Source organism: Phyllostomus hastatus, unplaced genomic scaffold (assembly GCF_019186645.2).
Source record: "Phyllostomus hastatus isolate PE091 unplaced genomic scaffold, TTU_PhHast_1.1 phas_contig_152, whole genome shotgun sequence".
In the NCBI taxonomy this organism is placed as follows: Eukaryota; Metazoa; Chordata; class Mammalia; order Chiroptera; family Phyllostomidae; genus Phyllostomus; species Phyllostomus hastatus.
Window position 1 is genome coordinate 5,177,586 of NW_025333622.1, and position 13,647 is coordinate 5,191,232.

At 33.0% G+C, this 13,647-nt stretch overlaps 1 protein-coding gene and 1 non-coding gene across 7 annotated transcripts in view; one reads left to right on the plus strand and one right to left on the minus strand.

Moving 5' to 3' along the window:
* The window catches only part of CEP290 (centrosomal protein 290), a 97,075-nt gene that overhangs the window by 80,414 nt on the left and 3,014 nt on the right, over window positions 1–13,647 (minus strand). For all 6 annotated transcript variants that reach the window (XM_045830411.1, XM_045830412.1, XM_045830407.1 and 3 more), the window contains 6 exons: window positions 12,876–13,019; window positions 5,832–5,885; window positions 4,968–5,120; window positions 4,221–4,403; window positions 3,480–3,569; window positions 288–410 (listed from right to left, as the gene is read on the minus strand). In XM_045830411.1, coding sequence (XP_045686367.1) covers window positions 288–410; window positions 3,480–3,569; window positions 4,221–4,403; window positions 4,968–5,120; window positions 5,832–5,885; window positions 12,876–13,019 — 747 coding nt within the window. The remainder of the gene's footprint in view (window positions 1–287; window positions 411–3,479; window positions 3,570–4,220; window positions 4,404–4,967; window positions 5,121–5,831; window positions 5,886–12,875; window positions 13,020–13,647) is intronic.
* Window positions 1,043–1,165, plus strand: LOC123813590. Its single transcript, XR_006784778.1, has one exon. It is a non-coding gene; the product is annotated as a U6atac minor spliceosomal RNA (small nuclear RNA).

The following is a 13,647-nucleotide window of genomic DNA, read 5'->3' on the forward strand; positions in this document are numbered from 1 at the left end:
ACAATATGATAAACTTTAATAACAGAATATTAAGATATTTTTAAATTTCTGAAAGTTTTTAATAGTTTAATGTTATTCCTAACTCAAAATTTAATTCTAATTTTTTTTTTGGTGAGACTGGATAGTGTAAGAAACTTCAAGAGACGTTATTTTACATATCCAATAGTACAAGTCATTAGACGGCACAGTCACTATTAGGCACAGGTGACATAGTAAGACGCAGTGTGAGATTTCATTGTCAACATTAATAAAACTGGTTGATAAACCAAATTTTCAGAAGGATTTACCTGTTGCAGAGCCATAACATTACTTTTATCAGCATCAAGCTGGGCATTTTTCAGTTTCTCCCTCAGGTTATGTAACATTTGCTGATATTCAATAATTTCATCATCTTTAGAAGACAAAATTAACTAGAAATAAACAATACAGAATGTTACATGAGAGAAAAATTAATAAACCATTCCTCATTTATGATAAATAATAAATACTATCAAAGGATTTCAAAAAAGTACAGGAAATAAAATTCTTTGAAGTGAGAAAGTATTGGCAACTATTGAATAACCATGGATCCTTTTGTGTGTACAATCTGAGGTTCAAATAAGAAATAATTCAAAAATTGATAATGTAACTTCAGCAATCTAGGAACTGAATCTCTAAACAATCTCAAGCTTTCAAAATCCATTCCTAAAACAAGAAGTTATTAATAGCTCCATGTAATTACAAGGTTTTTTTTTGTTTGTTTTTTAAATATTTCATTTATTTATTTTTTTAGAAATGGGAAGGGAGGGAGAAAGAGAGAGAGAAACATCAATGTGTGGTTGCCTTTCATGCAGCCCCCACTGCGGACTTGGCCTGCAACCCAGGCATGTGCCCCGACTGAGAATCGAACCTGCGATGCTTTGGTTCACAGCCCATGCTCAATCCACTGAGCTACACCAGCCAGGGCTAATTACAAGTTTTATACAACCAATCTTTATGAAGAAAACATTAAAATACCACTGAGAAACATAAAATATATTAAATGAATGAACAGTATCTTGTAGTGTTACATGATAGGAAAGGTTCGCCCTCCCATTGACAAGGATAGAAGTGTCCCTTGGGCCCGACAACATGCATAGGGTTAATGCACTGCCACCTACTTCATGGGATCTAACTATTGTATTTTAATTCTGTATTGCATATTTGAAAACAGCTATGGGAGTGGATCTTGGAAGTTCTCATCACAAAAAAAATTGAAACTATGTATGGTGATGAGTATTAACTGAACTTAATGTGGTGATGATCATTTTGCTATATGTACAAATATCAAACCATTACACTGTACACCTGAAACTAATGTATGATGTATGTTATGTCAATTATACCTCAGTGTTTTAAAAAAAAGGTATCTTGTGTTCTTTGCTAGGACTAAATATCAACATCAATCTATACATTAATTTATAAATTAAATAGATACCCAATAAAATAAGAAGATATGTTTTTTAAATGTCCTCTAAAATTCACATTAAAAGTGCATTTATAAGGGCCCTGGCTGGTGTGGCTCACTGGATTGAGCATGGGTCTGCAAACTGAAAGATTACCAGTTCAATTCCCAGTCAGGGCACGTGCCTGGGTTGCAGGCCAGATTCCTGGATGGGGCTGTGTGAAAGGCAACCAATCAATATTTCTCTCACACAATGATGTTTCTCTCCCTCTCTTTCTCCTTCCCTTCCCTTCTCTCTAAAAAATAAATAAAATCTTTAAAAAATGCTTCTATAAAGAAAAGTCTAAGAATAGAAAAATTAGGACTTTATCAAATATTTAAGGGTAATAATAATTTAAAAATTATACATGGTTAAAAAATAGATCAATACAATAAAAAAACCCTCTAAAGTAAATTCAACAGGAGTTTTATATGTAATAAAAACAGAACTGAATTTAAGTAGAAAAATGATAAAATATTCAATAAATTATGTTTGGACAACAGACTAGCTCTAGTGCACCCATACATCTCATACATACCAAAATGAGTTATATATGCTTCAAAGATCTGAATGTAAAAAATGAAACCAGAAAATACTAGAAGAAAATATGAAAAAAATAATTTTATATTCAGAAACATTTCTAATTATGATGCAAAGACCAAGGGTAATTTAAAAATACAATAAATTAACTAAATAGTACATAAAAAATACTTCATAGCAAAAAATACCATAAAGCCAAAAGACAAGTGACAAACTAAAAGAATATATTTGCAGTATATATCACAATTATATGTGTAGCAATTTATTCTATAATTTTCAAAATAATAAATATACAAATATATTCATTAAAACATTGTTTCTAGCAGCAAAAAATGGAAACCTCTTAAACATCACATAATAGGGAATCAAGTAAAAAAGTAACATATCTACAGTATTCTTCAAAAGATACTTAGCAAAAACACAGTACAAAACAAATATATGTGCTACCATCTTATCTCCCAAAATTAAATATGATTAGAACAACTTTTTTTCCCAGGGGTTAGTAAGGTATGGCTTATGGGTCAGATTTGGTCTGCTATCTGTTTTTGTAAAGACTTGCAGGAAAAGAACCTTGCTCACTCATTTATGTATTGTCTATGATTGCTTTCATGCTACAATAGCAGAGTTGAGGAATCATACCAGAAGCAAAATGTTATAAAATACTTACTACCTGCCTTTTACAGAAAGTTTCCTGACCTCTAATTGATTATGTGGGTTTCATTTCCAGTGCTTCTGCCTTTGTTTAAAATATACATTATCGGAACTTTGTTACCAGATGATAACAAATTCCAAATAACCAATATGATTTATGTAAACCCTGTTAGAAACACTGCCCATAGAGTTGATAGCTTTTATAAGTAAAATTATTTATGCAGAATAATTTCAGACTTTTTTCAAAATATGCCATCAATTATACCAATTCTAGCTTCTGAAATGGTAAGGCTGGAGATATGGCTGTAGTTGGAGAACGGAGAGGAGGAAGAGACTTTTGAAAAGACATCTCAAATAATTCTGGAAGATCCCTTTCTTTACTCCCATTGCCAGAGAATGTCAAAAGCTTGATTCATCTGACATGAAAGGAGAATGATAAAAACTGACTCTAAACTAAAATTTAACCTGGAACTACATAATTAATATATAAAAGGTAACTATGATCTATGTAAAAATATTCAAATTTATTTAGAATTATCTATCTTTAGATGACAAATACATTACATTTTGGACTCAGATTCCTATCAAAAAGTTTAGTTTCAGGTTAACTCATTGACATGAAAGAGCTCATTCAATAACATATGAGCTAGAGGACTATGCAGGATAGTTCTTAAGAGTTTTCCTAGCTAAGATATTTAGTACACTTTTCTAAATGCCTAATAAAAATGTCATTAACCATTACAAGGCCTTTAAAGAAAACTAAGACTAAAAAATTGAAATCTAAACAGCAAATGAAAAAGCCATTATATCAATTGAATAAGGCACCTTCCATTCTTCTACTTTTGCATTGACAGCTACCATGATGGGATCATCTTCTTCATTTTTTGCTCTTAGAAGATCTGTAAGCTCCTTCACCTAAAAGGCAACAATTATTTCAAGACTTGTTGCAAATTAGTGCAATATATACATATTTGTTGTATATGAAAATTTATAAATACATTATACACATAATAAGCATACACATATATACACATACATTACAAGTGTATATGCATTATTAAAGCAGTTCTGTAGTTAGAGGTGAAATTTAATGGTTTCTGCATCTTTACAGTTGTATAATTATTTTTCATTACTAGAGAATTATATTTTAAGCATTGTTATAGTAAGCATTGTTAAATAAGTTTAGCATCATGTAACTGTGAACAATCTATTGATTTCTTTGATATTTATAGTATATTTATGGTGTAAAATTAAACTTTATGCTCCATAGGACTCCCAAGAGTCTTTGGCAGAAAACTCCCATAATTATTTTGCTTTGCAGGACTATCTACACATTCATTCAGGTATCACCTATATACTCTACATGAGGTATATTCAATGGGATTAGAGAAAACACATATGAAGAAATAAATCAGGAGGGCAACATGTTATAGTTTAAAATAACATACTATAGCATATGACAAAAATTCATATCGTAGAAAGATAAAGTACTATCTACTTTCAAATAATTAGTAGTAAGGCAATATGAGGTCTGTAAAAATAAGTTAGTCCAACAGAAATTCTTACTTGAAGCCGATAATGATCATTTTCTTTTTTTAATTGGTCCATTAAAGTATCTGTCTGATGCACAATAGCTTTCATTCTATTATATTCATCAGTCATCTTCTCCATTTCCTGTACAGATTCTTCTAGATTTTTTCTCATTTCTTGGTTCTGAACTTCAATTTTTTCATTAGCTTCTGTTAAAGTCTAAGAAAGTTAAAGACACTATGGTTAAAAAAATTAAGAAACTGAATTTAAACTAAATTAAAATTAAATGGAGTCCTAAGTATCTGTTGGAGAAAAGAGAATTCTTTAGAGATCTTTAGCATCAACTGCTATTGTCCTCATACACCTAAGTTGTGGGTTTGATTCCTGGTCAGGGCATATACAAGAATAAACCAATGAATGCATAAATATGTGGAACAACAAATCAATGCCTCTCTCTCAATAAATAAAAATTTTTAAAAAGTAAATACCAAGAAAGCTTTACCTAAGGATCTTAGTTCTACTTAAACAATACCCAAGAAGCATATAAAAAGAATAAATTTGCAAGATTTGCAACTTCAAAGATGCAATTTATTTCATATTTTACAAGTAAATAGTTATAGATTTGTACTGAAGAATTTAATGTAAAAAGGCAGAAAACTGTACTTGAACAATTAAAATAAAATAATAAAAAAAGAATTTAATGTAGAGCTAAATAGGTCAATTTATAATGAAATTAAAGTTTTATAGGAATCATTGTTTTGAAGTGACTTCTATCTATTTTACCTGAATTTCATCCAGATATTGAACAAGTTCATAGTTTTTTTTAGACAACTGTGATCGATAGTCACTGTCTTCTCCTCTTCTTGATAAAAGAGTTTCTTTTTGTGAATCTATTTGTTTCTGATAGTCAGTAACATCTTGACGAAGTTGTTCATTCTGAAGATAGACCAAATGCAATATTCTATTTAGAAACTCTCCAAAAAAAATTTTGTACTCTAAATAGTGATCTCAAAACATATCTTTAAAATCCCAAGATTTCACCATCCTTAAAGCCTCACCTTTTTCTTTAGACGTTTGTTCTCCAGGAAAGGACAGTAAAGGTTAATTAGAAATGAGAAAGGCAATAAATAATTAAAAATAATAACTAGAAATTTAAAAAAATTGTAGGAGGATGAGATATTTTGGGTAAACAAATTAAGCCAGAATATTAATTATTAACAAAAAAAGAACATCTTGATTACATTAAAATGATAAGAACTTTCAGGATAAACAAGGTACAAACATTATTTGGCTCAGAAGAACCAAGTAATAACTGACAAGATTTCATGAACAAAAATTTTAAAAGAATGGATAAAATAAGACAGAAATCGAGTCATAAATTCTATTAACAAACTAGCAAAGAAGCTAATAAAAGAGAAAGCTAGATTTATCCACGTAGACCTAGGAGATGAACATAGTATTTAATGACCTTACCCACAGGTTTATTTTCTATTTCCCTGAGACAAAGTCATATCATAAAATCAGCCAGTTTGAAAACATGATTTAGTTAGATGATTCCAATTCTGGTTACCATATAAATTTACAAAAACTGTCTTTAAAAGTGTATTTATTGAACCACCACCTCCACAACTAAAATTTTTTACCAACCTCTCTTCTTAATTTGCTGTTTTCATTTTCTGCTTCTTCATTTCGAAGAGCCAACTAGAAAATAAATATATAAATAAAATTCAGCAGTAATTCAACATAACAGCAGGTTTTCATCTAATCAATTTAAATTTTAAATCTTGTCCAATAAAGTAGAGATTATTTAATTACTAAGGACTTCATGTCAACCTAAGACATAAATAATAGGACAAAAATTTTGAACACTAAGTATTAGGAAGGATAAAATAGGTTGAGTTTTCTAAAAAATTCTAAGAACAAAACCTAAAAATCTCTAAGCAAAGAATACAGAAAATAAAAACATTATCCCGTTCCCCTGACCAAATCCTGATAATGAGTAGTGTTCTGTCCAAGGTCTTTATCATTTCACGGTTGTTCTGTCTCAGGACCAGAATACTCAGTATTTTCAGTGAACACTAAATTAGTTATAGGGCACTACATAATGGTTAAAAAAAAAAACAATCTTCAGTCACATTGGCTTAGGTTTACATACATTGTCCATCAATTTCCAGTAAAGTGTGAACAAGTCATTTAACATCTCCAAAATTCAGTTTTAGCATCTCATATGTTTATTTAAGTATTAAGTATGATGTATATAAAGTCCTTAGCATAATGCTCATGCGTGGAATAGAAAAAAAATTTGTATTGTTTTCTTTACCACATATAAATAATTACACTTGTTGGATAACTACAGACCACGTCAGAGCACTACCACACTGCCCCTACACAGCTGATACTCCACACAAGGTAGAGATCAGCGTCAGTGGTCACAGCCAATCCTTGCAGCTGACTGGCCTGGATAAATCCCTCTCATTGACCTGCCAATAGCAACCAAGGCTCCAATACAAGAGGAATGTGTACTCAGCCCACATGAAGGGTGTACCTTGAGTACCCAGCTTGGGTGATAGGGGAGGCTATGCCACTGGACCCTACAGGACACCTACTACATTAGCCCACACTACTAAGACATGGAGTCAAAGCAACTCTACCTAATACATAGAAACAAATGGGGAGGGGGGCTACCAAAATGGAGACAAAGAAACATGGCCTAAATGAAAGAACTAATCAAGACTCCAGAAAAATAACTAAACAAAATGGAGATTAGCAATCCTTCAGATAAAGAGTTCAAAACACTGGTTATAAGGATGCTCAAGGAACTTAGCAATGACCTCAGCAGCATAAAAAAGATCCAGTCAGAAATGAAGGATACACTAATTGAAATAAAGAACAATTTACAGTAAAACAACAGTAAAGTGGATGAAGCTGAGAATCAAATCAATAATTTGGAACATAAAGAAGCAAAAAACAACCGATCAGAACAAAAAGAAGAAAAAAGAATCCAAAAAATAAGGATAGAATAAGAAGCCTCTGGGAAAACTTCAAGCATTCCAACATTTGTATCATAGGGGTGCCAGAAGCAGAAGAGAATGAGCAAGAAATTGGAAATCTATTTGAAAAATTAATGAAAGAAAACTTCCCTAATTTGGAGAAGGAAATAGGTATGCAAGTCCAGGAAGTGCAGAGAGTCCCACACAAGATGGATGCAAAAGGCCCACTCCAAGACACATCATAATTAAGATGCCAAAGGTTAAAGAGAGAATCTTAATGCAGCAAGAGAAAAGCAGTTAGTTACCTACAGGGGCATTCCCATAAGACTGTTAGCTGATTTCCCAAAAGAAACTTTGCAGGAAAAGTTTCCCTCCCTTAGAAGGGATTGGCAAGAAGTTTTTAATGTCATGAAAAGCAGAGACCGACAACCAAGATTGCTCTATCCAGCAAAGCTATCATTTAAAATGGAAGGGCAGATAAAGAGCTTCCCAGAGAAGAAAAAACTAAAGGAGTTCATCATCACCAAACCAGTATTATAGGAAATGTTAAAGGGACTTATTTAAGAAAAAGAGGATCAAACCTATGAACAACAAAATGGCAAAAATAGATATCAACAATTGATTCTTAAAAACTAAGAAAATGCAATGAGATACCAGTTCACACCAGTCAGAATGGCCATCATAAACAAAGCAACAAACAAGTGTTGGAGAGGTTGTGGAGAAAAGGGGACCCTAGTGTACTGTTGGTGGGAATGCAGACTGGTACAACCACTATGGAAAACAGTATGGAACTTCCTCAGAAAATTAAAAATGGATCTGCCTTTTGACCCAGCAATTCCACTGCTAGGACTATATCCTAAGAACCCAGAAACACCAATCCAAAAGAACCTATGCACCGCAATGTTCATAGCAGCACAATTTACAATAGCTAGGTGCTGGAAGCAACCTAGATGTCCATTAGTAAATGAATGGATAAAAAAACTATGGTACATTTACACAATGGAATTCTATGCAGCAGAAAGAAAGAAGGAGCTCCTACCCTTTACAACAGCATGGATAGAGCTGGAAAGCGTTATGCTAAGCGAAATAAGCCACGCAGTGAAAGACAAATACCATATGATCTCACCTTTAACAGGAACCTAAACAACAAAACAAAGAAACAAGAGAAAAATAACCAAAGACACTGAAATAGAGAACAGGCTGACACTGACCAGAGGGGAGAGGGAGGGAATTTCAGGGGAGAATGGGAAGGGTTTACAGGAACAAATATAGAGGACACATGGACAAAAACTACGCAGGGTGGAAATGGGAGGGAGGTGGGGAGGAATGGGTGGGTGGGCTGGAATGGGAGTAAAGAGCAGAAAAATGTACTTGAACAATGATTAAAATAAAATTAAAACAAGAAAAAACTAAGAAAATGAAGAACAGAGACAGAATCATGGATATGGAGAGAGTTTTGATGGCTGCCAGATGGGAGGGGGGTGTGGGGGAATAGTTATTAGGTAAGGGATTAATTAGAAGTACAAAAAGGTAGTTACAGAATAGCCATGGGGATGTAAAGTACAGCATAGGAAATGGAGTAGCCAAAGAATTTATATGCATGACCCATGGACATGAACAATGGTGTGATATTGCCTGAGGAACTGGGATGTGCTGAGTGGAGGGGAGCAAAGGGAAAAAAAGTAGGACAACTGTAATAGCATAATCAAAAAATATAGTTTAAAAAATAATTTCAGTTGTAATTCTTTTCTTTAGTTTCCCCTAACAGGCACATATCATAATCATTATTACGGATATTTTTCACCTATTGTCCTTTCCCAACCCTCTTATGACCTTTTACTTTTGTTTTTCCCCCTAATACATCAAGAAGACAGAATCCTAATGGTGTGCCAATTATAATATAGTTAAAATTCTATGATAATTAACCAATTACAATATATGACCTTGACTTAACCCTGATATTGGGTAGGGAGACTATGATGGATATTATTGCATCAATAGAGAAAATATGAGTATGGACCATATATCAAATAACAATATTGAGCTCATATTATATTTCTTTAATATGCTGATTACATAGCAATTATGTTAGAAAGTACTGCACTATTCAGGTGAAACATACTGAAATACTTAGGTATGAAGTATCATGATATCTGCAGTATTTGAATATAATGTACCATAAGATCTGTACCCAATGGCTCGGTGATAAGAATGAGGGAGAGAGAGATGGAGAAAGAGAGAGAGAGAGAAATATGTCTATGTGTACAAAGATATACAGAATGAGAAAGCAAATGTGGCAAAATGGTAACAACAGTCAAACCTATATTAATAGCATACGGATGTTATTTTTCTTACAATCTTTATGAAGATGCGGAAGTTTTCAAAACTAAAGTTTAAAGAAAGTTTATAATAAAATGCAATATGCTATACAAATCTTAAAAGTTACCTATTATTATTATTGTTGTTGTTATTATTATTGTATGGGAGTTAAGAAAGTCGTCTTGTTTTGAATTTAAAAAGTTTAACAGAGAGATGTGAAGAATTTAACACTAAAGCACTTACCACTACTGATAACCGTTTTTTCCTTGGATTTTGAACATCATACTCTTGATATTTGTCCTTTCTTGAGATGTTCCTTAAAACATCTCTTCCTATTTCATTAGATATTTCTATGTCTCAGATATCGGCCTAACAAGAATTTCTATGGCTTCAATATCTAGGCAAAATACTTATCTATCCAGTGTCTCTTGTGAAGTCTATATCCACAGATATCCTTTTTGAATATGTAAATAGAGTACATGTGCAAAACTGAAATAGTAATCGCAAACCCAAATTCCTTGTGCCTCTTCTAAGCGTATGAATGATACTATCCACTTATCCAGAGGCCCAACTCAGAAAATTAGGTGCATTCCTCTTCACCAACAACCAATCATTCAACATATCCAATTACATCTCCATCGCACAAATGTGTCTATGTCCCTAACCCCGCTCAGTCATTACTTTAATTAGTCCAACATTACACTTGCCTGAAATGCCTCCTAACTAGTCTTTGCCCCCTTCAATCCACTCTCTACAAAGTAAAGTTTAAAAGCACAGAATTGATCATGATAGCCCTGTACTCAAAATTCTTCATTGGCTTCTTTTAGAAAAAAGATAAAATTCCTCAAGAACAGGCTTTTGCTTATCTCTCCAGAAGATCACACATGTTAAAATTGGAAGGTAGGATGTAGTACAGTGGTTAAGAGCACAGACTCTTAAGTAAATTTGGATTCAGATCTTGGCTTTACCACTTAATAGTTGTATAACTGTGGGCAATTACCCTTACTGTGTCTCAGTTTCTTCATCTGTAGTATGGAGGAAATGCCACCTATTTCATATAAGTATCAAGCTGGTCTGAAGGTTGTGGGTTATTGTTAAGCTGATTATCATATAAGTTATCAGATGAGGAATAATCAATTAATGCATATAAAGTGTCTGGCCCATAGTAAGGACTTTTTATCTATATTACAGCCAAAATAAATAATTGCAGTTTCCTAACTACATTATACTCTCTAGGTCTTAGCAAATACTGTGCAATCTACTCAGAATGCCCTTTTTATACTAGCTGTTATGGCTCAGTGGATTGGTCTGTGAACCAAAAGGTCGCTGGTCTGATTCCCAGTCAAGGCACATACCTAAGTTATGGGCCACGGCCCCAGTTGGGGTCATGCTAAAGCTAACTGATCAATATTTCTCTCCCTCTCTTTCTCCTCCCCTTCCTCTCTTTCTAAAATAAATAAATAAAATCTTTAAAAAAATAGAATGCCCTTTTCTTAACCACCATGAACATTCCATTCCCTTTGCCAGGTTAACTTACTTCAGGTCTCAGTTTAAAGATCACTTTCTGAAACTCAAGACTGATTTAGGTATTACTCCCCAGAGTATGCCAAAATATTCTTATATACATTTGTACCCCTAGAGTATTATCTCCATATTACAATTGTTACTGATGATAGTAAATATCACTGAGACAGAATATAATTAGATGCCCACTACATCTCTAGTATTTACCAAATTATCTGGCATGCTGTAAAATACTCAGTAAAACTGAATGACTGGTTATAGATAAAAAAGTTGTCAAAGCAACTCATAGCCATATTCCATTTAAAGGAACCTAGCAGCTGCAAAAGTATAAAGATAATAATCTAAAATATGAATGAACGTGTAGTGCTGAGTAGCTAAGGGTGTGTGGTATGAATAGTATAAAGCTGATTAATATATAGGCTAGCTACACAGAAAACGACACAGACAGAGATCCCCCTAAGCAGCTGAATTATTGTACAGCACAGGTTGAATCCTTTATGATTATTTAGAAATCCACAGGTCTGCTGTTTTACTTACTGAGTCAATAAAACAGATAATGCTCTAAAACACAGGTGGCAAACACAAGGCCCATGGGCTGAATCCAGCCCTCCACCTTGTTTTATCTAGCCTTGAACCTTGTTTCTACCCAGCAGTAGCGCCAAGCTCCCACTTAACTGTTAAGGAGTAGTTACATTTATACAGTCCTAAATTACATTCAGTCCTTTGAAGGAAAATTCAAAACTGATGTGGCCCCTGGTGAAAATGAGTTTGACACTCCTGCTCTAAGAGCTTATTCCTAACCTGTAGGTGGGATTAATTGGTACTTTTTCTACTATATGACTCTTCCAAATTACACAGATAAATCAAGAATGGGAACGCTTTTTCTTACAAATCAATCTATGATGGATTCTCTTTAAACAGAAACCCTAACAATCATTGTCTACTTAAAATTTACAACCATCTATTTCTAAGAGACCAGCAGTTCCCTTAGATAATCCTGATAAGATTATCAGGATGTAATACAACATTGACCTTCTAAGGAAGACAAAGGTAGAAAAAGCTTCTGGGTATCAGGGATAGGACAGTTACCACAACTAGACACTGAATTCTGTACTAAGTTTACTGACAGCTGACGCAAAATAAAAAACACATTATTTTCTGACACGAAATACAAATTTATATAGAAAAAAACTGTTCCTCAAACAAAATTTAAGTGACGTTGCATGACTTTATAAATAACAAGGACTAATATAAGAGGTAATAGCAAAATATGCTTGTATAAAAGATGAAATGCCATGATTCAAAATATTCACTGATTTACAAAATACTGACATTAACACAACTTCTTAAGAACCCATATATTACACATAAAGTGAAGTAAACCTGAAAACAAGAAATCTGATTAATCATTATTGAATACATCGTTAAAAGATTAATTTCTAAGTCTATTATAAATACAAAAAATACCTTTTCCCCAAATAAACTATGGCAAATTAAAAAAATCAAATTTTGAATACCTGTTAATTTCTTCAAAACAGTTTTCCAGAACAAGTCATCAATGTAAGTAGACCACTCTAGTCTTGAGAAAAATGTACTTCTAAACATAAAGAATTAATCTCCACAGCACATTTAATGATAATTAATAAGAAGTACCTGATCCATTATATTTTAAAGATGTGATGAGAACATAAATTGTGATATCAAACCTTAGAAATGAGCATACAGCAATTTTCACATATAAATACAAACATAAAAATTGGTATTATCAATAATTATAAAGAAATTATAAAGAGCATAATCAGGTGTTTTTTTCAAGTAACTTGACCAGTTAAAATTCATTGAAAAAAATGTGTCTCACTTGTTCGTTAACTTTCTTCTCTTTCTCCAGCTCTTTTTCCATGTCCTCCAATTCTCTATCTTTTTGTTCCAGTTGCTTTTCAAGTTGGCGAATTTCATCGCGTAAAAACCGGGTGTCACGTCCACCTGTAGACTGCAGTGCCATCTGGAAGTAGAAAACCAAAAGTATAAATCAAGTAATCACATTATATTTGCAGATTCAAATGAATCAACAACAAACAAATAATTATCTTGACTTTAAATATGTATTATAATCAGCATCAGATGTTCAAAATCATGTTAGCTTAAAAAACATTTTTTTTTTATTTTAACTTACTTAGGCTTTAGTTCACAGGCTGGCAACCCCCTAAGCTTTTCCAGAGACACCAGGAGCTATGAAGAATTGACCATCAATCACTCAAGCTCTATTATAGCTTCTGAGACAGACTAAACTGCAGTCACAGAACATAGATGATGAACTATCTAAGTTTCCCCTGAGCATCAGAGCTCTGAAACCAGGTTCCAAAGCACCTGAGCTTCCATCACAGTTACTGAACCCTGGTGCTCTTAACCTGCCCTTAATCTCATACCACAGAAAATTTAGACCAATGTTATTAAGAGGACTTTCTAGGATAATGGAAATGTTCTTTACATTCTCCAGTACAGTAGCCATTATCCACATGTGGCTATTAAGCACTTGAAATGTGGCTAGTGAAACTAAAGAACTGAATGTTTAGTTTTAATTATAATGAATTTAAATGTAAATAGCCACAAGTCATTAGTGCTACTGTATT